Source organism: Merops nubicus, unplaced genomic scaffold (genome assembly GCF_000691845.1).
Source record: "Merops nubicus isolate BGI_N331 unplaced genomic scaffold, ASM69184v1 scaffold4227, whole genome shotgun sequence".
Lineage (NCBI taxonomy): Eukaryota > Metazoa > Chordata > Aves > Coraciiformes > Meropidae > Merops > Merops nubicus.
The window spans coordinates 8,096-31,321 of NW_008619423.1; the positions used below are offsets into that span (position 1 = coordinate 8,096).

Below are 23,226 nucleotides of genomic sequence, written 5' to 3' on the forward strand. Positions count from 1 at the left end.
ACTACTGCCCATCAGTTCAGCTCCCCCAGCCTCCAGCTCAACCCTGCCAAAGGGCGGCCGTTTCTCCCTGTGGCTACTGCATTATCAGGACTTCTTACAGAGAGACAACATAGTCCTCATCCATACAAATACTCTGCTCTTTTTTTAAATTCAGGAAGTTGCCTTCTCCATGGCAGGTGCTCCATTTCAGACAGCCACATTGATGAAAACACCTCTGTGTGGAAGATGCTAAAAAAAAAAAAAAGCGCCCTTAAAAAAACTCCCCAAAACCCAAAAAAACCAAGGCAACTGGCTCTCAGATGTGTCACAAACACATACAGGATATTTCTAGCTAAATACAGTGCATAATTAACAGTCATCTTAGAAAGACTTAATCTTTATTTGCCCATATATATCAGTCCACGCTTACCCCCAGTTTTCTCAGTACGCTAGCTGGATCACAAAATAGATTCCTCCACAAACGGCTCAGCCAAAAAAGAATCTTTTGGGGCTGCTCATCCAATTTGGAGTTGTATTGTACAGTACTGTTGTAAACACGTTCTGAATTCAAAACACGGGGTTTTGATATCTGAAAACCACACTAATATCGTATACAGAAACATTGTTCAGTGATATTGCCTTTTCAAACATTTTCAACTGCAAACTTATCTTCACAATAAGAACATTTTTGTCTGAAAAGTTTATTTTAGTTTTCTGAACACTCTAAAGCAACTGCTTTTGATGTTACACAAGTGTCCAGATAGGATTAACAAAAATTAAAATGTTCTAAATTACAAATTTAATTCCTGTAAGAGCTTGAGAAAGGAAATGGAACAGAAAAGCATGACATACACACATTGTGAAGAAACCCCAACTTTTCATGCAATGGCAGGCAAGATGTAAAAAGCCACCCAAATTCACACATTTTTACACCGAATCATCAAAAAAGTACTCTGTAGTAAATCTGTACATCCAAATACATTTGGGATCTACACCTAAGTTACATTATTTAATGTTATATACACTTATTACCCCTTGTATAATGTCTAAAGGATAATCTTCATTCAAACCCAAACAAAAAAAAAAAAGCAAGACTAACTTGGAAAAAAGGAGAATCACTTTAGACATTCAGTTAAAATGTTGCTTTTGTTTTAATCTAGACCTCAACTTGTTTTATTAAAAAACAACCAATCCTCTTCATTTAACATTTTGCTTTCTAACTGTACAGTAAATTGCATTGCAGAGAACACATTCCGTCTTCAGACCGTATTTTCTTTGGATGGATTTAAGATGTAGCTGGGTATTACTTTAAGATAAATAAAGGGAAGTTGGTCCAACTAGAATAATAGCTGATATATTACATGCATATGGGGTTTTTATATATTTTTAAATTATTTTTTTAACAAATGAGTGTAGGGTATAGTCGATATCGCAAATAAACGAAAAAGCACCTGGAGTCAAAATATAAAACATACCTCCTATCCTGGTAATGGCAGTAAAAATCAGAAGAGTAATCTTTCTGGAACAGCATTTTTACATAATTTAGAAATGTTAAGTACCAGGAAGACTACTAATCAAGTAGTTTTAGCAGCCAAGTTTCCCTCTTTTTATTGAATGGAACAAATGCTTTAAATAAACTGTTTGTCCTCTTCACTGAAGAGAGCTAGTCTATTCATCTTTAATGAGCTAGGTTTTTCGTTTGTTGGTTTGTTTTGTGTTTTTTTCCTCTTTTTTTTGTGTGTGTGGGGAAGATTAACCACGTACTGTAGTAATGCCTACTGCATATAATCCAAGCATTTGCTGTGAACAGTTGGAGAAAGCAGTCAGTAAGAACCTAGGATCAATGAAATAGATGTTACTTTAAGCCATCCACAAAATGGAGACCCATATAGTGCCCAGTGTTAAAACCCAAATCTCTTCTCGCGCTTTTTGTTGTGCAAGTTCATCCCCATGAAAAACGGGAACTGATCCATAGTTCAATTTTCTTATTTCCTTAGTCAATTTTCACATTAGTGTAGATTTTACGAACAAAGGCACTTGTTCCCATGTAACCAATTGCTCCTGCAAAACAACCAAAAACATGGAATGTGTTAGAGAGCTGATCATCAAGTACACCAGCAACGTCAAACACACACTTAGACAAATGAAGTCACATAAAGCACGCACTCTGCACACAGAAATTTATTTACCTGTAATACCTGTTCTCAAGCTCTAATTATCGGTGCTCCCAGAGAATGTCTGGCAAGAACTCCCCTAGCCTAGCAATCTAAATCCATTAAGCCATCTTACCAAGAGGCCATGCTCACTTGGCCTTGATAAATATAGCAGCCCCCCTACTGCTGCCAATAACCAGGTCCCTTTTTCTCAACAGAGGGTAAAAAACATACAATCACCCACTCTGCAGGGAAGGTAGATAGGAGGGCAGGTTTTTATTATAAGTTACATGCCTTCTGGATGAGTGTTTTATTGGCAGATGGCTTTTTCCTTCCCACAAGGCACAAATAATAATAGATCCCCATCCCAGGAGTCTTAAACTCCAAGGAGGTCTGTACAAAGAGATTAAACTAGTAGCAGTTAGCGGTTGAAGGAAACTGCAACCTGTGGTTTTCAAATTAGTAAGAGTCATAAGCAGAGTGTGCATTGTCACAGCAGTAATAAAAGAACAGATCACTGAGTTTTTGATAGGGGCAACACTTTATGCTAAACCCAAAACACTGCAGGACTAAGGACATCTAGAAAAATGAAAGATATGCGTTGGACCAAGGTCTCTTCTCAGAAAGTTTCAGCAACCTACCTGGTCAAACCCAGAACCTCAGGTTTGCCAGGGTTAGTAAATACTGTTGTCTTACAATATCCACAGAGAGTATCTTCATCTCTTCTGAGCAAAATGAGAGTAAACCAGCCTTGTGGACAAGTGAAGTTGAACATCAAGCAAGAATTAGAGACAACTGCTGTGAGACTGTCAGAATAACACATCATAAAACACTGGAGAACTTAGAGAAGTTAGGGCCTGTAGCTCACTACAGAGAAGACAACTCCTAACATCAAATGTTTAGATGCTCAGTAAAGAACAAACTCTAAAAAGAAAAGGTGTTTTTGCTCCCCTGAAGCAATACAGAAAAGCCCAGAAGAAAGCATGAAACATTGCTGGTTACCTACGATACACCAGACTTGCACAAGATGTGTTAAATACCAAAGCTAAAAGTTTTCTGCCAAAACTTAATTTTCCAATGAAAATACAAAGGTTTTGTGTTTGTTTTGTTGGTTTCGCCCCCCCCCCCTTTATTTTTTTTTCTTTTTTCCTTCTTTCCTTTAGAAACTAAGGCCATACACACTGGCAATATAGAATTCCTCAGAACCCAGAAAAGCTTTTAAAGTCCTGGGGACTGCTTGGATAATTTAAGAGGTCAGCCATTAAACTCTCAGAAAATTCTGATGTTTAGACCGCTAAAAGCCCAACACTCATATCTAACCAGGGAACTTGCACAGGCAAACCTGATGAATCGTTCCAATGCTGTTAGAGTGGTAAAGAGCCTGTGGGGTCAGCCTCGGTGTTGCATGGCATTTCAAGCTGTACAAGTATGATGACAATCACTCCACTGGGCAGGAAATGAGGGATTCATATGACTAACTTGGACAAACCAGAGTTTGATTTAAACAAATACACAAGATCAGGTTGCTGCTCACAAGCATGACGTGTGCTGAGGATGCAGCAGAGGGAAGGTCTGGCAGTTCAAGGAGACCAGCACAGCATTTGGACAGACACAAACGTGCTGTGCAGAGGAGGTGATGTGTGCTTAAGAGTCATAGAGGAGTACACACAAATCCTTCTGTAGCCTGTCAAACTCATCTCCTGTCTTACGCAGCAAACGGACAAAATAACGGCACTGGACTCCAGCTTTAGGATTCATTCTATTTTGCCTGTTAAAGCAGACATTGCCCATAAAGCCAATTCCCATTTTAGCTCCTAAACTCAGATATATTCCAGAACTTGTTCTTTGAGAGTTTCTCCAGTGACATAATGCCATAAATCAGAGATTTGGAGGAACAAAGCATTAATTGTGTTTCATTTGTGATTTAAAGAATGTGTGCATGAGATGGATGTCAGGGGGGAGAGCAGAAGAGTAGCAGTCACACAGGACTACAAGCTCTCAAATCCATAAAGAAATCATAACCTTCTGAATCACAGGAGCTTTATCCATGAAGTACATTAGTGGCCAATACTGGAGGCAGGGCTTAAGCCTCAAGGCTACTTCACAGGCACTGAATAAACATGAGGTGTGGAAGGGGAAACCCTAGACAATGAGGACTAAAGAACGTCCTTCTGAAACAAATGCAGGATGACTGGCTCATTTGAATAAAAAACCCATAGCAAAGGGAATTATTTTTTTTTTTAAATACCTTATCAGATGATATTTATAACTTGCTTATGGCCTACATAGGTTTAGCAGAAATAGACAGCAAGCATATTTCAGCAGAACAACATAAAGAGAAAAATCCAAATAGTAATGAAGAGCAACCAGAAAACAGAAGAAAATTAATTCCCATCTATTACTTCAAACTAATTAATGCTACCTAGCTCCTAAGCCATCCAATGGGTTGGGGAATAAGTTCTATTCTTTCCTGTCACTAAGAGGGAAACACGAGGAGCTCAAAAGGTTTGAAAAGTTCTCATGGGCTCCCTACTGTCCAGTCCCAGAGCTGAGATGCTCTGCAGAGGGCAGCAGACTTTGTGGATCAAAGCATCCCACTCCGTGTGGGATTTGAGTTCACTGGGCATTGTGAGGGGCACTAAACCCAGAGTTGGATGACACAAGCCTACAGAGAGCTTCCCTGTGGCTGCTTTGGACCTGAACTAGTTTGTCTCATGTCCAACTGTGTGACATGGAGCTCGCCCATTTGCGTGCACCCCCAAAGGACAGCTCCACACGGTTCTCACAGGAGACGTACAGCCAGCGGCACGCACGCTGCACCACTCTGTAACACAAATGTCTTTGTTAGCCCTCAATGGCAGCAAGTTCCCTAGACAAATGCTTTTTGACAGGGGATTTTTTTTCTTCCCTCCACATGCTGAAAATGGGAGTTCTCAGCAAAAAGGAATCTCACAGATTCTCTTCCAACACACTTAAAAAGACAAAAAGAAATCTCAATAGAGCTGTGGAAATGAAGTCTAATTTGTTATTTCTGATTTTGAATAAGTTTTGATTTTACTCTTATATTCCATCAAGTAGTGTCCTACCATGAAAAGAAAACATTCCACAACTTTCCTTTGACATGTTTTGAAAAATATTTTAATTACAGAAATTGGTGGGCAAGTTTGGCTTCTGCATCATAGACATTTTAATCAATACCAGCCTGAGCACTTTAAAAAGAAAAGATTAAAGCTGAAAAGTATAAGCCTATTAAAGAGAAAAAATGGCTGCAAGACTACCAGAACAGCAGGGAAGTCTTGTAATGTGCCAAGAACCTGATGAAGCAAGATCAGATTGTATGAGAGAAAAGGGCAACAGGTACTTGGCACTTAAGACTATTTCCCTCCCCTTTTCCTAAAGCACTGTGAAATCACCCACCCTCTTGGGACATCAAGAAATGTATACTTTACAGAAAGTAAGTTCCTGAAAGACAACACATGCTTCAAATACCTAATCCAAAGAAATCCTTCCATTACAGCCTATGGGACTATTCATTCACTACTAAGAAGTATTAAATAAAGATCACACATAAAAAGCAAGTAACAAAGTGCAACAGAACCAAGTAACACTTTAAAGTATTAAATAAAGATCATACATAAAAAGCAAGCAACATCATAAGAAAGTGCAACAGAACCAAGTAACACTTTCTGAAATTCATACAGCAAAGGATAAAAATAAAGCTAACAGGTGAACAAGTATATTTGACTTTTATCAGATCACCTCCATGCTGAGAACTATGTTTTTTTTTCTAAACATTTGTCCAAATGGTATTTTAAAAAGCAGTGAAATCCAGCTGCACACAGGAGCACTCTGCATTCACTTCACTTAGAATATTGTGAACTTTCCAATATTTATTTCTAAAATTCTATCCTAAAGTGTCAGTCCTTTCTGTTCTGGTCAATCTCACACATGTATGCCACTAGATCTAGATGGCAGTGTCATCAATATTGTGATATCATTGATGCCTCAAGGGGTGTACCTAACTTGTTCTGGAGCAACAGTAAAAACTTTGAAACAAAACAATACCACAGACTCCCTTTAATTTGGAATTTATTTTGCAGATTTTTTTTGCCAAATACCGAGTCTTTCAGACTTGCACTGAGGGTGCAATTCTCTGCACAGTACATGTCTACATGTCTTCCCATCTTCCCATCAGAAAACACAATCCATAGCAACCTCCTATATTAGGTAGGAACCACGTATAAGCAGAACACTCTCAGACTCTTTTTTAAAGACTGTAAGCTTTTTTGAGCACATCTTGCAGACATACATACTCCACCACCAAAATCATAGAGCTAAAATCAGAAACACGACAGAATACTTGTAATATATTTGACACTTACCACACATTATTCCCAAAGCTGTACTAAATACTGCCATATAACCAAAGTAAAAGGATGTTTGAAACAGGCCATACATCCTAAAAAAGAAAGACAGGAATTTATACTAGGTGTTTCTCCCAGTTTTTATTGATAAAATTATTTGGCAATACAGTAAACTAATATTCAAGCAAAAAAACTGCCACTTACTTTGTCTTGAAAAAGTAGTAGTAAAAGGAGTACATGTAAACATAAATCGCAGTGGATGCCGCAGAAAGAAAACTTGTCCATTGCCTGAAAGTAAACGTGCATGTCCATGACACAGCGAGCCAAAACACTTCCCAAAAAGATGCACAATGTGTTAAAACCTTGCCCTTAAAATAAAGCACGCCATTTCGACAGGCTTATTTCCCAAAATCTACGTCTTCTGCTGTAAGGGACAAAAGCTTCCATAGTAACAGCTACTACTGATACCACCTGATGATCCTTTTAAACATATATACATGTATGCACATACACACAGAGAGCACCTGTACAGAAAGGATCCAAGAACTGCTTTTAGTCCCTACAGCTAAAATCTGGGTATGGGATACTTTGAAAAGATCCATCTAGAATGAAAATCACTTTTCTAGACAGCTCTCACCAGTTGGCTAACTGTGGAAATAATGCAATACTCACCACCTGTAATCCTCTGCGTTTAGCAGGAAATACGTACAAACGATAGTCACACAAACTGTCACAATGCAGAGGATAACCAGAACCAACATCATAAAGCCATAAACGTAGTAGATCTTGTACGCCCAGAATGAAGTAAAAATGAAATACCTGAAAACAGTAAACAAAATACACAGATGATACTGCAGTTGCACTTGAAGTAATTTTAATCAAACTGGCAAACAGCTGACATACTCACATTTCAATAAAAATTGATCCAAAAGGGAGGATTCCACCTAGGCAAACAATAACAGCTGGTTCCATGAACCTGAAAGATATGAAGATGAGTTTAGGGACAATTTTAATCTTTTGTGTATAAACATATTAAGACATACGATCAGGTAAGTACTATAGCACAGATAATGCTTTAAAAGGCATGCCAAGAGATTCCCATACCAAGAACATTTCTGTCTCATACCAGCATACTATTAGGAAGACTCCTACAGAGATGTCATGTGTAGGGATAGGAGGAGTTATTCTTGAGGAAACCCAAAACAAAATGTAAGTCTCATGCCTCTCACCTGCAGGTGTACGGTTAGGCATGTGACCAGCCTTAAAGGCTACAGAAACAATCTCTCCTGCCCAAAAAGGGCTTAAGCAATCAAGCCCCATGACATCCACTAGCCTTGAAAGAAATCGTTGAAAACTCAAAGCTGTTGATAGCTACAAATACAGCAACTAGTGCAAAGAGAATTTTGCAGGGTAATGGTTATAAAATTCAGAACCAGTGTTTATTTTTAATGTTGTACCAAGTCACACGCTAATGGCCAAAAATGAATACTCAGCTACCTGTAAGTGATACTGTCACGTACTAAAGGTGACCTCTGTGTAGTACTTGCAATGATGGTGAATCTAGCTAGTAACCACTGATTTAATTTGCAGGCTTCTTTTATTATTTATAGGGAGACTTGTCTAAGTTGCCGGTGTGCAATTTCATCATCTTGAGAAGTATCTTACTTCATTTGTCATGCTGATCCAGAAAAATCCATGAGATTCCCGTGATACAGGGCATAATAAAATCAGATCCTAGCATCTGAGCTGCACAACCCACCACTAACAGGGGACTACGTGTGCTGCACTTCCCGGGTATCGGGAGTGTACACGTTTCAGTGCCCCCTTCACTCTGCCTGTTCCATTCCTCTGAACAGGGAAAGCAAGAAAAATCTATTAAAAACCTCTGAGGACATTTTCATTTCCATAGCTTGCTGCTTCCATCTCAATTAAATTAGTAAGAAAAAGTGACTGCATTCACAATTTTCCAAAAACCTGTCTAACTTTTGAGACACTCAACCCCTTTATGTTCTCTTCAAAACCAATAAAGGCTTCATTACAATTAAAGCCATATACCTCAAGTATTTTAGGCTCTGTGCATCAACAAAAGTGCAGAATTAGGAACAACATTGCAAACTTTTCCCCACCATCACCCTGCAAATATGTTTCAACTTGTATATGAAAACCATTAACCAGAACAGTTCTGCCTCCAAGGCACATTCAATCATAAATTTTAAAAGGCATCAACTAAAGAGGAAAGGTTTAGTTTTAAGATGCCTATACAAGAACTGGGTTGGGACCATCCCTTCTACAGAATAAACTAATGAGCATTTCAGGCCAAACATGAAGCAGTGATCCAAGACTGTAGAATCTGCTACAACTATTAAAAATGGTGTTTTAATTCAACAGAAAAATCATATTAAGGAAATGATAGTAGAGCTGTTCTTCTGGGCACAACTCCATTTAAATTAAAAAAAATTACTCCAGGAAAGCTTTTAATGATCACACCTGAAATATAATTTTAAATGTACTAAAATAAGTGTTTCTAGTTAATGTTCATGCTTGTTTTTACCATTTCTTCTCTGGTATGGGACGAGGTACTGCATTGACACGACACGGAAAATTAGGCTGTCCTGACAGATTTCGGCCAAGAATTGTACCAACGAGATTCAATGGAAGAATGACAAAGAAACAAATACAGCACACTGCCACCTGTAAGGAAAAAATAATTAAATAAACCAGGTATAAGATGACAGAAGAAGATAACTGACCCGCTCCATACAGATAGATACTTATATATATCATCCAAGGCTGTAAAATCTGCTACAACAATTAAAAATGATGGATTTATATATATATATATATTATGTATGTATGCAGTTATTGCTGTGGAATCTTACTTCTAGTTACATAGCATTGGTAGCATCTATTTTATCAAATGGGAATCTTTACCCATTGAGAAATGACCTCTTAAACATTATCAAGTATATTTTCTTGCATCAGTTGAGAGAACAGAACCACTACAGATTTTTTTACCATTTTCATCTAGTCACTACACTCAGTACATTGCACAGGAAGGCTGTATAATCTGCTACAACAATTAAAAATGGTGGGTTTATATATATATATTATGTATATATGCAGTTATTGCTGTGGAATTGTACTTCTGGTAGCATCTATTTTATCAAATGGGAATCTTTACCCATTGAGAAATGACCTCTTAAACATTATCAAGTATATTTTCTTGCATCAGTTGAGAGAACAGAACCACTACAGATTTTTTACCATTTTCATCTAGTCACTACACTCAGTACATTGCACAGGAAAGAAATGGAAATCTTCACTGTACTTCAGCACTCAAAATTTCATCAGCTTCTCAACCTTCTGCAGAGTACTCTATCCCTGGGAATTAACATCTAGCAGTTAGGCAGTTGCACAAAAAACTACAACTGCTCAAAATTTTTAATCCAATCCAAAAAAAAAAAAGAAATCCAAACAAGAACTGTAAAGCCATGTCAGAATGCCAGCAATCAAAATTTTGGGTTTAATTCTATGCTATCCACCAACTGTGTAATTAAGAACACAGACTGCCAGAGACACAAGTGACCAGTGGTATGCACAGATACACACTTTAGAAGCACAATGGCTCTACTAACACAGAGATTAGGTTGATGCACGAGGCAGCAAAGCCAAGCCAAAGTTCCAGCTCTTTCCAAAGGAACAGCCTCACTGAAATTCTACCATGAATCATCTTCTTTTCCAGTATATGGACATAGCTCTACTTTTGCTATTCCTTGAAGGCAACATATTTTTTATCTTCCAAAATGGGAAAATTTGAAGTGTTTAACAAGACATTACCTACTCATAACTCCTTAGCACAAAATGAATTAGCATTAGACAGTTTAACAACTTTTTGATAACAGCTTTTTGATATTGATAAATTAAGACAGAACAGAACTTTGATATTGATAAATTAAGACAGAACAGTTGCCTGTAAATGCAGCAACCATAGTTCTGAATTTTGACCCTGTAACCTCCTCTTTGCAAACTTCTGAAATGACTGCCTTTTAAAAACACAGTTGCCTGAGGCTCAGTGTACACCCTGATGCCTCCTGAGCAAAGACAAGACATTCCTCTTTCACTCCATCAGGATGCAAAGTCCATGGCAGCAGATTAATTCAAAACAATGGAGAGAGGATCAGGTCTAAGAGCAACACACTGACTTGCTTAAGAAGCAGTCACTCCACGACAAGTAAAGGCTGTTCACATGCTACAGCTCCAGAAATCTACAGCAAGCAGCTGAAAAGCAAGAACTGACAGGCTTCAGGAGATGAGGAGCTGCACTGCATTAGCTCAATACAAACAAACCCTCCCAGTTTAAGGCAGCATCTGACAAAGTTCAGTGGGTTATCCCTCTATTACTGACTTGTATATCATTACTAGCCTAGGCCAGATCTGAATGGAAAATGTTGCCCAAGTTTGGACATAGCAAGGTTTCATGCTTCACAGCAGAGGTACACCAAACAGGTGGTCAACAAGCAGAAGCACTGTCCAGACTGCTCTGTATTTCTTTGAAGAGAGGTTATTAAAGGAACTACATCATGAGCCACTAAAATAGGAACCTTTGGCAGTAAATAAGGAAAACCAAAGCAGTATTTACATTTGCCAATAATAAAGCACATTTTCCACATTTAATATATGTATTTAGTGTCTCACGTTCCTTTTATTCCATTACTGAAAGAACACAGGTAAACAAGCATAGTGTCTTAGGTAGGATGTTGAGGTTGCCTAAGAATACATCACAGAAGTATACAACTAACTCAACAGATGCAGGCTCTGCTCTTGAAAGCTATTATTCTAAAAGAATAAGGAGATGAGAATTTTCAGATAAAAATGTCAAAAAGTATTGGAAAAATCAAGGAACATCATCTTAAGTGCTACATTTACTAAAATCTTGACCAAAAAGTCCCAGCTTGTTGGAGGTGCAGTGGGTAAAAGGCATTCAAGAATTAAGGCCTGGACAGGATCTGAAGACTTTCCAAGCTAACCCTATTGGAATAATTTCTATTTGCAAAAAGAGCTTGCTTGCTCCCTGGCTGGCAAGGACCTCTGAGTCTGCCAGGTGACCCCAGTCCATGGTGCACTGTCAGGTAGGTTTCAAACCTGACTGAGGCAGAAAGCTCAGATACAGGCAGCATGAAGAAGCATCTGTACTGCTCATCCAGCCACAACTGTCTTTTATAAAGCAGTTATCAAGATGACTGTAGCTTCATTTTTTAATCTCCAAAATTACCCTTGCCTGAGGAGAGTGATAGAAAGCAAATCCACTGCTTTACTGCAGAAAGAAGCTTTCCAGGTACAGCTTTGGGCTCCGAGTCACCTGGAACGAAACTTCATAGCTTCTAATTGTCCATCTTGCAAACCACATCTACCTTAGGGAATCAAGCAAGGAATATCCAAACCTCACAACCAATCAGCTGGCAAACTTCTGGATGAAAAAAAGGCAGTCAGTAGCATCTCATTCTGGAGATACCAACTGCAGAGCTGAATGGCTTCAAATCAGGTGAGCAAAGAGAAAACCAAGTTTGTTTCAGCAGTGCTTTCAGGAGACTGACTCAGCAGCAACTTGGAAATCTAAAACGTTTATCTGCATGAAACAAGCTGAGACAGACCAAGGTTCCTTGAATAATGGCTTCAGTAAGTACTGCCAACCTGTCCCCACTACACTTGTAATTGGCATCCATCAGAAAATCTGACTGCTTGTGGCTTCATTATTAGATCAGCCAAAGCATGACTGATAATGGTGTGACATCTTCCATTCTATTAACCATTTGGCTGAAAAATGAACTGATTTCAGACAGAACAGCTAGTAGATTTCAGTGAAATCTAGTAGTAGGAAGCATTAGGTAAAATCAACACTTTGTTCAGCAATGAACTACCTGTCTTAATGCTACGCTGTGTTGTGAGGGTAGCTGGAAGTCAAGTACATCTTTTCCCTTTTTTCCTGGAGCCATTCAGAAGTCTAAAAATGACCTGAGGTGATTTTGCAGTGCAAAACTAAGCAAAAAACTAAGCAAGCAAGGATGGACCATAGTACAGGCTCAGGAATTCCTCCGTCTTCCACCTGCCTCTGATAAGCTGTCCAAGATGATAAAGATGCAAATTTTCTGTCCTCTGAGACAATCCCACCCTCGTCACAGCAACCTGCTGGTCTTGGTTGGTTGACCAACACCAGTTAGAATCAACACACACTGTGCTGATGTCAGGAGCATCTTTCCTCTTGCTTTCAACTTGCTGTCTGAGTCCAAGGCAGTCTACCTGCTCAGAGCGATGTTTGCTGAAAATGACTTCATTCCTGGCAGTAACAGTGTTCTCTGGCTACAAGAGATGACTGGGTAGAGTTGGCTTTTCTACCTTCTGCCTTTTCAGGCATTAAGGGGTGTGTTCATCTTAATTTCAGATCTGAGGTGAAGACTGCCTTCCTCCCAAAATGAACTGGTAGCACCTGTTGCAAAAGATGGCAAAGCCAGTAATGATGTGGGCTGGATGATGCCTATAGAGTTTAAATCCAAACTGAAGCAAACACAGGGCACTAGAGTACACAAGTGCCTGAACAGAAAAAGACATGAAGTTATTAGACTTTTGCCTCAAAGGTTTTGGAGATTGAGATGACAATGGTGAAAGCAGCTCAGGCACTTAGTGCCTCCACGTCACCATCACAAATGCTAAGAGGAAACAAAGGCAAGATCAATACACTTATATGCTCTGTGCTGCCACAGTCACTGGTGGCATACCAAAAAAAACCCAAAACCCAAGTAATAACTGCTACATGACAGGCAGAGAGAAAAAAAGTTAGGTCTTTATGAGCCTTTTAAAAGCAGTATTACTGTGACATCAGCCAAAAGAAATTCAGAGAATTTAACTATCACTTCAGAAAACACAAATTATGAAAGCAGGCAAATCTACTACATCTCCAAACCCAGTTTTCCATCCAGCAAACAAGCACATGTTCTCCACGATCCATATTACTGAAGACAAATTATGTGAGTTTTTTTACCAAGCCAGTAAACAAAAACATACCTATTTCATTTTGACTTTTGCATTTTTGTTACATAAAATATTTGAGTATCTGATCTAGTTTGCAGGCTTTAGTTGCCATAGATAAGACTGTCAACCTCACAAAGCTTGCAGTCTTTCTAACCCCTTCTTGTTTTGTTTTCATGGGGAAAGAATATCCTACTGCCCTTGACTGAATGTGCAGAATTCAGTTTTCCTTATTTGAAAGGAAACACTGTCAAGCAGGATACAATTTATGTTCTAGTGCCATGTGTTTCATATCTTCTGACAACTGTAGATTGAACTTCATTCAAAGGTGATAATTAAAATTTTTATGAGCATATCTAATATTAAACAGCTACTGGCAGGCTATGGTGCCTTGACTGCTTAATGCACAAGGGAGAAAAGCAATAAAAATTAACTGTCAAAGCAGCAGCGTGATCTTTCCTGTCAGCTATTGAAACTACCCTCTCAGTCATGAGACTCTCCCCCAATATAGAGGTCGCTGAATCTGCACGGTGAAACAGTTTTCTGCACATCATCAAAAAAAGAATAGGTTTCAAAATGAAGCATTATTAGTTTTATTACAATTGAGCTGTTACTCTAGAGTGCTGCTTTAGGTAATTAATTGAGCTGTTGAAAATTTAGGCAGAAGCAATAACCTGTGTCTATTTTCAGCAAATATGAGGTTTTTTGACCAAGAGTTCCATACTGTCTTTCAAGTGATGTGAGGAAGCACCCTGCTGAATGTATATAACTAGACTTTCTTCTATTTTTAGCTAGGTGTATTTCCTTATTTGGCTCAAGCCATGAAAATCTTTGGCACTACCAGGTCCTCCTTTTTCAATGGCAGCCAATACTCAAATCAACTTAAAGCTGTCAGGGATGCCTGCAGCCTGGATTAAGCTATCTGTTAGAGAAAACACTTTTTTTCTAGCTTAAATGAGGTATAAAAGATGCAAACACTAGGGTCTCAATCTCAAGAGAAATTCAGTGTGCATAACCTTATTTAATTAAATCATTAAAAATGCATAGTGAAAACATTAGCCACACAGGAACCTACTGCTCAAACAAAACAAAAATGGTACATCTTAAAGTTTAAAAGAAGCTGCATGGATTCTGCAGTCAGAATATTACCTAAGTCACAGTACCCTTAATGGAAAACTTTACGTATCACACACAGAACAACGTAAGCAGTCACAACTTAGAAAATGCCAGAATTAAGATGGTCCCTTCAAATTCAATCATGCTGGAATCTGTAGAAATTCTGCACTGCTTAGGAAGTATTTCTGCATAGAACTACCACCTCACTCCTTAAACATATATGGACAGGTCACTTCATTTGCCATTATTTCAAATTCTTTGTAATTGTTCTATGCTCCACTTTCTACAAATAGTTAAAAGACAACAAAACGTAAAGTTGATTGATAAATACATGGCAAAGACTGACAAACATCAACAGAAGGTAAGTCAAGGTGTACAACACCTTCAGAGCTCTTCTATGTTCACCAGCAAGAGGATATAATAAACAAAATACTCCTAAAAATCAAATTTGGGCTCCAAAAGAACAAAGAACTGAACAATATCCACTGCTATACAGGCAATGAGGTAAGAGTAGGAACTTCAGACTTTTATAGCTCCTTCGTAGGCTTAAGGAGTTGAAAGCTTTAAACTATTGTTTTAAAAAGCTCTCACACTTGAACAAATCTACAACATTCTTTACTGCATTTTGAAGGGAAGGGCAGCTCAAAGATATCCCAGGAAAAAGACTAAGCCTCAGGCTTGTGGTATACTTCACTGCAGAAGGTTTGTCACAGTATAGATAAGACAGCCTGCATGTATACCCAAAAAGGGTAAAGGCAGAGTCCCAACACTGAAAAATAATTTCAGAAACAAGCTTTGGATCTTCCCAGTCCTTGCAACATCTTCGAAAAGCACCCAAACATTTGGACAGTATTATACAAGGTGAACAAAGCTTTGAAATTCAAAACAGACTGCAATGACAGTGATTTGTATGAAGGTCCTGAAGAGCCCAATCAATTTGAGCATTTCAAGACAATGTGTAGAACAGCAGATACCAGGAAGATCAAAGGTGCAGGAAATATGCATTACTTTGGATGTCTTGCCTCTGACACGATCAGCTGCCCTCGCCTACGTTCCACAGAAAAATCTGTCTGGAGGAAGGAATTAAGTCACAGAGAGAAGACTACCTAGTAGGTTGCTGGGAAGTGGCAATGCAAAACAGACAAAACACAGTATGTCATATTTAAGCATAGTTCTCTTAGCAACCTTTCAGCTCAGAGACTTTTCTTCAGCAACTCAGTTTCCACTTTTTTCAAAATTTACAGTAGTCAAGAGATGGTTGTTCTTGTCGACAAGTTAAATTAAGGATGGTGGTTTCAAGACATGCCATGGTAAAGGAAGTAATTTGTGTTCTAGTACATTTAGATGGCAGAGGTTTTATTTCCCCAAGAAAGTAGTAGCAGCAAGTTTGCACTAGAGAAATCTGGAAGCTTCTCAACATTGAAAACAAAGGTGGAAAGACATGAATGTATCTTATCCATAAAGCCAGAGGGCTTCCCAGGGACTTCAACTTGAAGCATAACATGGTAATTTCAAACAATATTAAATTCCTTCTACAAACCAGCTTCATTAGTTAATCTGAAGTCATTAGAGTGCTGCTTATTCTGATGAAGTTTCCGATTCATAACCTGCTCCTACTAAAAGTCTGCTAACTCCATTGAAGTTTTATTGCCACAGTCATAATGATTCAAACACTTTCATAAAACCTTGAGATCATTAAAATCACTCTGTATAGAGTCTTAATAGCCTGATTAAGTGACCCCTGAAGATTTATATTCCCATTTGCTTTTGTACATACATGTTGCCACAATCTTAAAATATAAATCAGTCAAACAGATTTACAAGACAAACTTCAGAACAGGTGGAACTCCCTTCTCTTAGGATTCCTGACCTCCAAATGGGAATACAAGTGAGAAATGTGATATCATAAATGCTTGCTCAGCAGTAAAACAGATCCTCTTTGCACATATTGAAGATCAACGTTGTAAAAATTTACAACAGTACTGTATAAGGCTGCTAGTTTAGGAAGGAAAAAACAATACAATATTCCTGTGGGGCACTGACCAACTAATACAAACATACCTGAAGACAGAGCTTTAGTCCGATTTCTTGAAGAAAACCAGAAAAATTAAGTGAGCAGCTTATAAAAGTGTTCAGCTTGGTATTATATTTATTTGGATTATAATAAATTCAAGGTAAAAAGTTGGTATTTAGGCAGGCATTGAAAATATTGCTAATAAGGAGGTGACTGGAACAGCAATATACATGTAATGTCTCCTCCAGCAATAAAAAAAATTATTGAAAGCCTTTGCCTGAAGCTGAAAATTGTCTCTTTTTATTATCATTTGTGATTTCTATCATCTTCATTAACAGTGTGTTTTTAAGACATATTTTCAGTCACATAGCGAATTTGATTATATCCCAAAATAATACAATTTATAAGACAGAACATGTGATACTAATTCTACACTTCATTTCATGGTAGATTTAAACTAAGAAGAAATCCAAGGCTACCCAAACATCTTTGAATAGAGTGAACAATTTAACATACCACAAAAACTGATATGCAAATAAGGAAGCTATAAAAATATTAAATCCCAAGATTTGCTACAGATACTTCAAAGAAAACAAGCCTTCCTGTGTTAAGATATTTTTTACATTAACAGTGATACCACAGAAAATTAGAAAAAGCCATTTTGTGGTGCATATTTCAAAATATTTTGCTCTTGATGCCTCTTGCAAACTCTAACAGAAGTTCTGCCAAAGTGCCAAGTGATTATTTCCTACATGGTATCCACAAGGTTACCTGAGGTTGCTTGAAAGGACCATGAAAACAAAATCCTGACGAAAGCTATAAACCCCAAGAGAAGTCATCATGATTAAATGAGAAATTAATCCAATTCACATTGTTTTTCTAGTGACATGGTTAATACACAGACCCAAGACAATAACTGGCTACCAAATGCCACTTTACAAAGTGAAAACAATGATTACTTTTCATAAAGCCAGATCTCCTCAGCATGTCTCATCTCATAGTGTTGCCTGGTCTTCTATCTAAATTTTTTTTCTGTCTGACTGCAATGATTTGGCTGTAGCTTCCACTTGAAATCCTTTTAGCATTGCATTTTAGCTTACAACTAGCTCGCACTGGCCTTCCATAAGAAAATTCAAGCTGCTAACATTTACCATGTTTTTATAACACCAAGCTTGAACAGAAAGCAGAAGTGCCATTTTAAGCAGAGATAAAAAAAGACTGTCATTGGCATCCAGCAGCTGTTGCTATTGTGATTAAAACAAATCATACCTGAAGCACCTTAAACCTCTTCCAGAATAATTTTTTAACTGGAAAGCTAAAGCTATGACTCATGATTGTATTTAGACTAAAACATAATTCTCCTGTGTCTACAGCAGTCTTTAAATTCTCCAGTAAAATGACTCACCATGGTTCCAAAGGGTATAGCTCTTGAAGCATGATAATAGATGGCAATGAAGTTAATGAAGAAGGCAGTTCCACACACCATTGCTGGGATAAGGAAGGCTCCAATGAACATCTGCTTTATCCATCTCCTTCCTGTAAGAAGGGACATTCCAACAGGACTGGTGAGATACATTGGTTTGGCTTTTTTTTAAAAAAGTTATCAGCAAGCTCTCTGGAATTCAAGTATTTGACTAATTCCCTAAAAAGGTAAAAGAAATAAGTAACAAATAATACATCAATATGAGAGCCAAGAGTCAATTAATGGTTTCATTTGACTCCTGGCAACTCACAGGATGCAGCACATTAATCAGTTTATTAGGCCAGGTGAAAAGACAGGAAAAGGGACACAGCGTGAGAACATTTCAGCTGAAGAACAGCATATGCTGACAAAGCTGGCCAAAGAAACCAGGGTATGAAACATAAGTGTGTATGGAAGCTGCAGATTAGTGGAGAGAGATATCAGAGCTGGCCCTGCGCAGAGCCTGCTCACACCCTGAGAGCACACGAGAGCTCAACACTGTTCCCAGGACAACTAAGCACTACAGCTGCTTTCAGGCAGCACCTGCTCTGGGTTGTCTTGACCCAACTGAGCTGACTCCACACGTTCAGGATGCATTATGGAACCAGCTAGCCCTGGTATAAAGCAAAATGCCACAGCATGTAATATACTGCAGACTGAAATCACGTCTCTTCAACAGAAAAGGTAGAAAGAAAGCAGTTTCTAAACCCCAGGCATAAAGGGAACAGCAACACTTAGCAGTTATTATTAAGTTTAGAGCTCCCTAAGGAACAAAGAAAAACTCTCTTGGGCAATACCTTCAGAATTTTCAGCCTGTATTCCCTTAACTTTCTATGCTCTTAATTGTCTAAACTGTACACATTTAAATTTAATACACCATCTGTAATATGTACTATATGAAAAACAGTCAGAAAACTACCATATGCTTTTCAAGACTATCATATATATTTTCACCATGAGCCAACATAATCAGCATTTCATGGTTTGATACATGTTTGATGTGTAGAAAAAAAAATCCAAATGTGGCTCAACTATACAGCACAGTACACTTTAGAACAGCAATCCTAATTTACCTAGATCTGTTTTTCTACGAAGTTCTAAGTTTATACACAAGCCACATGAAACTAAATATCTAGCCTCTGAACTCAAGAGTAGATCAGAGCACAGTTGAGACTGAATACTAACAAGTATGTTGTGCTAAAAGGACACATTTTCTTCTGTGAACTTAGCAGAATTATTTTTTTCTAAAGCACTGTAGAAGATGACAGATACTGATTACTCTTCTATTGCAGCATGGGGAGTGGACTGCAAGGATCTAACCAGTTGTAACTCAGAGGCATAGTGGGGAGCATGTAAAGGCAGCCTCCCCAAATCTGTTCTGTCAGTTTTATTTGGCTTCTGGTCTCTACTGATACTTTGAATTCACTACCTATGAAGTAAAGCACATACTAGAACATAGAATAACCTGCTATAAACAGTCTTCCCATTCACAATTAATGGTCTAGTAAGTACTGGATACTCAAACTTTGCCTGTTAGTAAACATAAGCTCCCCAGCACATAGAGAGGAGGACTACATAGGAGTCATCTGGAGAAAACTGTATGAGCTCTTTAACAGCATATGACAGAAGAGGGGGAGACTATTATACTGTCTGGATGTCATAAGACAAACAAGGCCATATACAAGGGTAATAAGCAATTCATAAGATAAAACTGTTAACAGTTCTTTAGCTCTTATTACTTGAAATTAACCAAAGACTTCAGCTATCTTTAGTTAGAAAATGCAGCCAATAATTAATAGGAAATAATATCAAAAGTTAAATATACTAAAATATTTTCTATTTATTAAAAATTTAACAGATTTCATCTGAACGACCTAACTCCATGAGGACAATTCTATATTGGTGCAAATCAGAAAATGGTAATTCTCCATTTAACAACATAATGAAAATGCTGAAACATGAAAACAACTTACCTCCTTGTCTAGCATAAAGGCTTCCTCCAAAATATCCATTCACTGGTGATGTTGCAGCATAAACAAAAATAGCTGTACTAAGCATTGATCCTCTCCTACAAGAAGTGATTTTTTGATAAATGAGATAGAAAACCAAACAGTATTAGATCAAAAGATTGTAGTAAAATATGTACATCTAGTAGAAGCTGTTATTTAATATTTTTAGGTAATGTAAAATTTCACAAGTGCTTAAATTCTAATATCTGTGTAAGAATGAGAACTGTTTGCACCCAAAGCTTCTGGCCAAGCCTAATTCAAACTGGGAGTAAGAGTTCTGACATACTACTTTCTTTTCTCATATGCCTTTTTTTCACCATAGTACAAAATCTAACCTCTGATCAAAATACTCTGACACTTGGATGTGTGTACCTTGTGTATAAAGAACCAAACTATTAACATGACAGATATTTAGTGTAAGATTCAACTACTGCAGACAAAAGTTCCTCTTTACCTAATATAAAGGCCAGTACTGACAAAAATATACTAAGATTCTGAATGATGTTTCTGTCATCCCTTAGAAATGAACTTGTAAGATCGAAAGTGTTCATCTTGCAGAAAACTAGAAAACCTGATTTAGAAACTATAAATACTATAATGAAGCCACAAATCAGCACGGAGTAGTCCAAGCAGAATAGTCAAGAAATTTTTAAATTATCACCTCATTAAATGTTGGAGTATTAACTCTGGCATAATTTTCCTGAAATTTTACAGGCAAAGCTAATAATTTTAAATCATAAAAGCCATCTGCAAATACATTTTAAAAAATCATGTCTAAGAATAGCAAGATATAAATGTTCTTCATTAATAGAGCTCTTTCGCCATGTCCCTCTGCTACTCTTCAATAGCAGAAAGCAAGAGGAGGTTTCCAGACAGCTTGCTGTGCTTTCTTCAAATTAGTTGTTCTGAGAGATTCCAAAGTATTGGCATTTTGGCTTTTGATGAGCCATTAATGTATTGCCAACTGGCTCCCATGACTGCATGGATTGAACTAAGCAAATATACTTGCCAGTCACACACTCTAAAGAAGTGTTATGTTAACATTTACTTCTTAAAAAATAATCACTAGTGCCATTTTAGAAAGCTACTGGTTAGAGAGAAACCAATTTTAACACTTCTGACTTAAGACAATTTGGACACATGTAAAACTCCAGAAGACCAGGATGGCTGAAACGACGCACGTAAATCCAGGCTACCTCTAAAATGATCAGCAGATGTTAATCTGAAATTCTCATAATTTCCTGTTCTCTCTCACCTACTCACTCACTTTCGAATATTCTAATGGACAAGCCTCTCAAGACATAAACCAGTATTAATGAATAGCTGACATGACCAAATTTCACTAAGAGACTTTTCAGTTGGCATCAGTTGCATGATTTCCAAGTCTTAACAGACGTGAAGAGCACTGACAGGCAGTCAGGCTTTTAACTCTGGCTTACAGCCTTTTTCACTCACATGACTGTTTTCCTAATGTAAGAATTGTCTGCACCAGGTTTGCTCAACTGTTCCATTACACACCAAGAATTAAACTCACTGTGGAAGTGATAGAAAGGCCAATTACAATAAAAGACTAAGTGCACATGAATTTTTTAAAAAGTACTGTTCTGACACAATTTACAATTGCCATTACTAACTTACAGCTTCCCTACAGTGCACAAACAGGCTGAAATGGTTTTGATCCCTCCCTTTAAGGGCTGACATGCTGTAAAATTAAGAATGTGTAAGTCTATCCAGAAATGTAACCATGGGGCACAAGGGGGAATAATGCTATATGAAAAATGAAAATGTCAAGATACGGGCAACAATAAAAAGTCACAGAGTGGCTTTTTTAACACATCATTAAAATGCAGCTAAAATCAAAACCAAGAGTTCTCTCTAGTGGCACACTAGAGGTATTACAACTTGTTAAAATCAATAATTACAGGTGATATTGAAGGGAAAATAGAATAGAGATTTGAAATTGTAGTCATTGCTTTAAACAAATCATATGTTAAAAAAAAAATCCCCCTAGTATCCAGAATATGATCACTACAGAAACAAGTCAAGTCAGGTCAACAAAAATCTCAAACATATAAAAGGATAAGGAAGAGAAGTAGATGAACTGCAAGTAGTGTATTGATTTTAAAATTGAGTACTATTTGTTTGTTTTAAATGAAATCAGGACAACAGCCCATCTGTTGGGCTGCAACTTTTACTTGCAACACAAGGTGAGCAATATCTGTTCAAAAGAACCTGAGAAGCTAAATCTCCATTCCTGAGAAGACTTGTGGATAAGATCCAATGTATCATCAGCAGTAAACAGGACTGTTCACAACACAGCACACTCCCACTTTGGTCTTTACAGGACACAGTGAGGAAAGAGTAAGAAATACAGCAGTATCTTGTCACTCCAGATGAAAGCAGGAATAAAATATATACTTTTTAACATTTATTTCCCATGTAATTTACTCATGATGCAGAACAACAAACTATTTCCATAATAATGTAAAAAGCAAGCATTAATGCAGTAAAATCAGAGGACACAAATTTACATGTTGTCCTACATGACTAGGACAAAGTTTCATTATAACTTAAAAAAGCCCATCTGAATACTACATCTGATCTAAAGATAAAGACCTGAGACCCTCAAACTTTTTTCCAGGCCAGTTAAAACATTAGTTTTTGTCATCACATTGTTCATTTAAGCTTTTGTATGTGAAAGGCATGGCACAACTGTACTTACTCTGTGTATAAATCTTCTATCATTGCAACAACAATGACTATAAGAGACACAGCAAAAATCTGACAACCAGAACCAATAAGCGATGAAAATATTAGAGGATGACTGGATGGTCTAAAAACATCTCCATGGACCTGCTTCCACCCATACTCATCACCTAGATCTCTGTCCTAGGAACAACAACCAAAAAAATTTAAGTTTAGTCATGACAATTAACGACAAACACACAAGCCAGGCATAAATTAAAAGTCTGATTTACTAAAGCAATTTCAGGCACACGTCTTTTCTCCTGAATGCACCAAATTGAGGAGAAAAGTGTATTCTTCAGATCTTATGAAAACAACAAAAATTACTACTTGAATGTATGATGCAGTAAAAGCTATCAGA

At 37.6% G+C, this 23,226-nt stretch overlaps 1 protein-coding gene across 1 annotated transcript in view; it reads right to left on the reverse strand.

The window, feature by feature from the left end:
• Positions 1-664: 664 nt before the first annotated feature.
• The window catches only part of TM9SF3 (transmembrane 9 superfamily member 3), a gene marked incomplete at its 5' end in the record, with an annotated part of 26,961 nt that continues 4,399 nt past the window's right edge, over positions 665-23,226 (reverse strand). The window contains 9 exons of the mRNA XM_008943771.1: positions 665-2,040; positions 6,515-6,591; positions 6,701-6,784; positions 7,169-7,315; positions 7,404-7,472; positions 9,048-9,187; positions 18,055-18,185; positions 20,085-20,179; positions 22,843-23,009. Coding sequence (XP_008942019.1) covers positions 1,973-2,040; positions 6,515-6,591; positions 6,701-6,784; positions 7,169-7,315; positions 7,404-7,472; positions 9,048-9,187; positions 18,055-18,185; positions 20,085-20,179; positions 22,843-23,009 — 978 coding nt within the window. The remainder of the gene's footprint in view (positions 2,041-6,514; positions 6,592-6,700; positions 6,785-7,168; positions 7,316-7,403; positions 7,473-9,047; positions 9,188-18,054; positions 18,186-20,084; positions 20,180-22,842; positions 23,010-23,226) is intronic.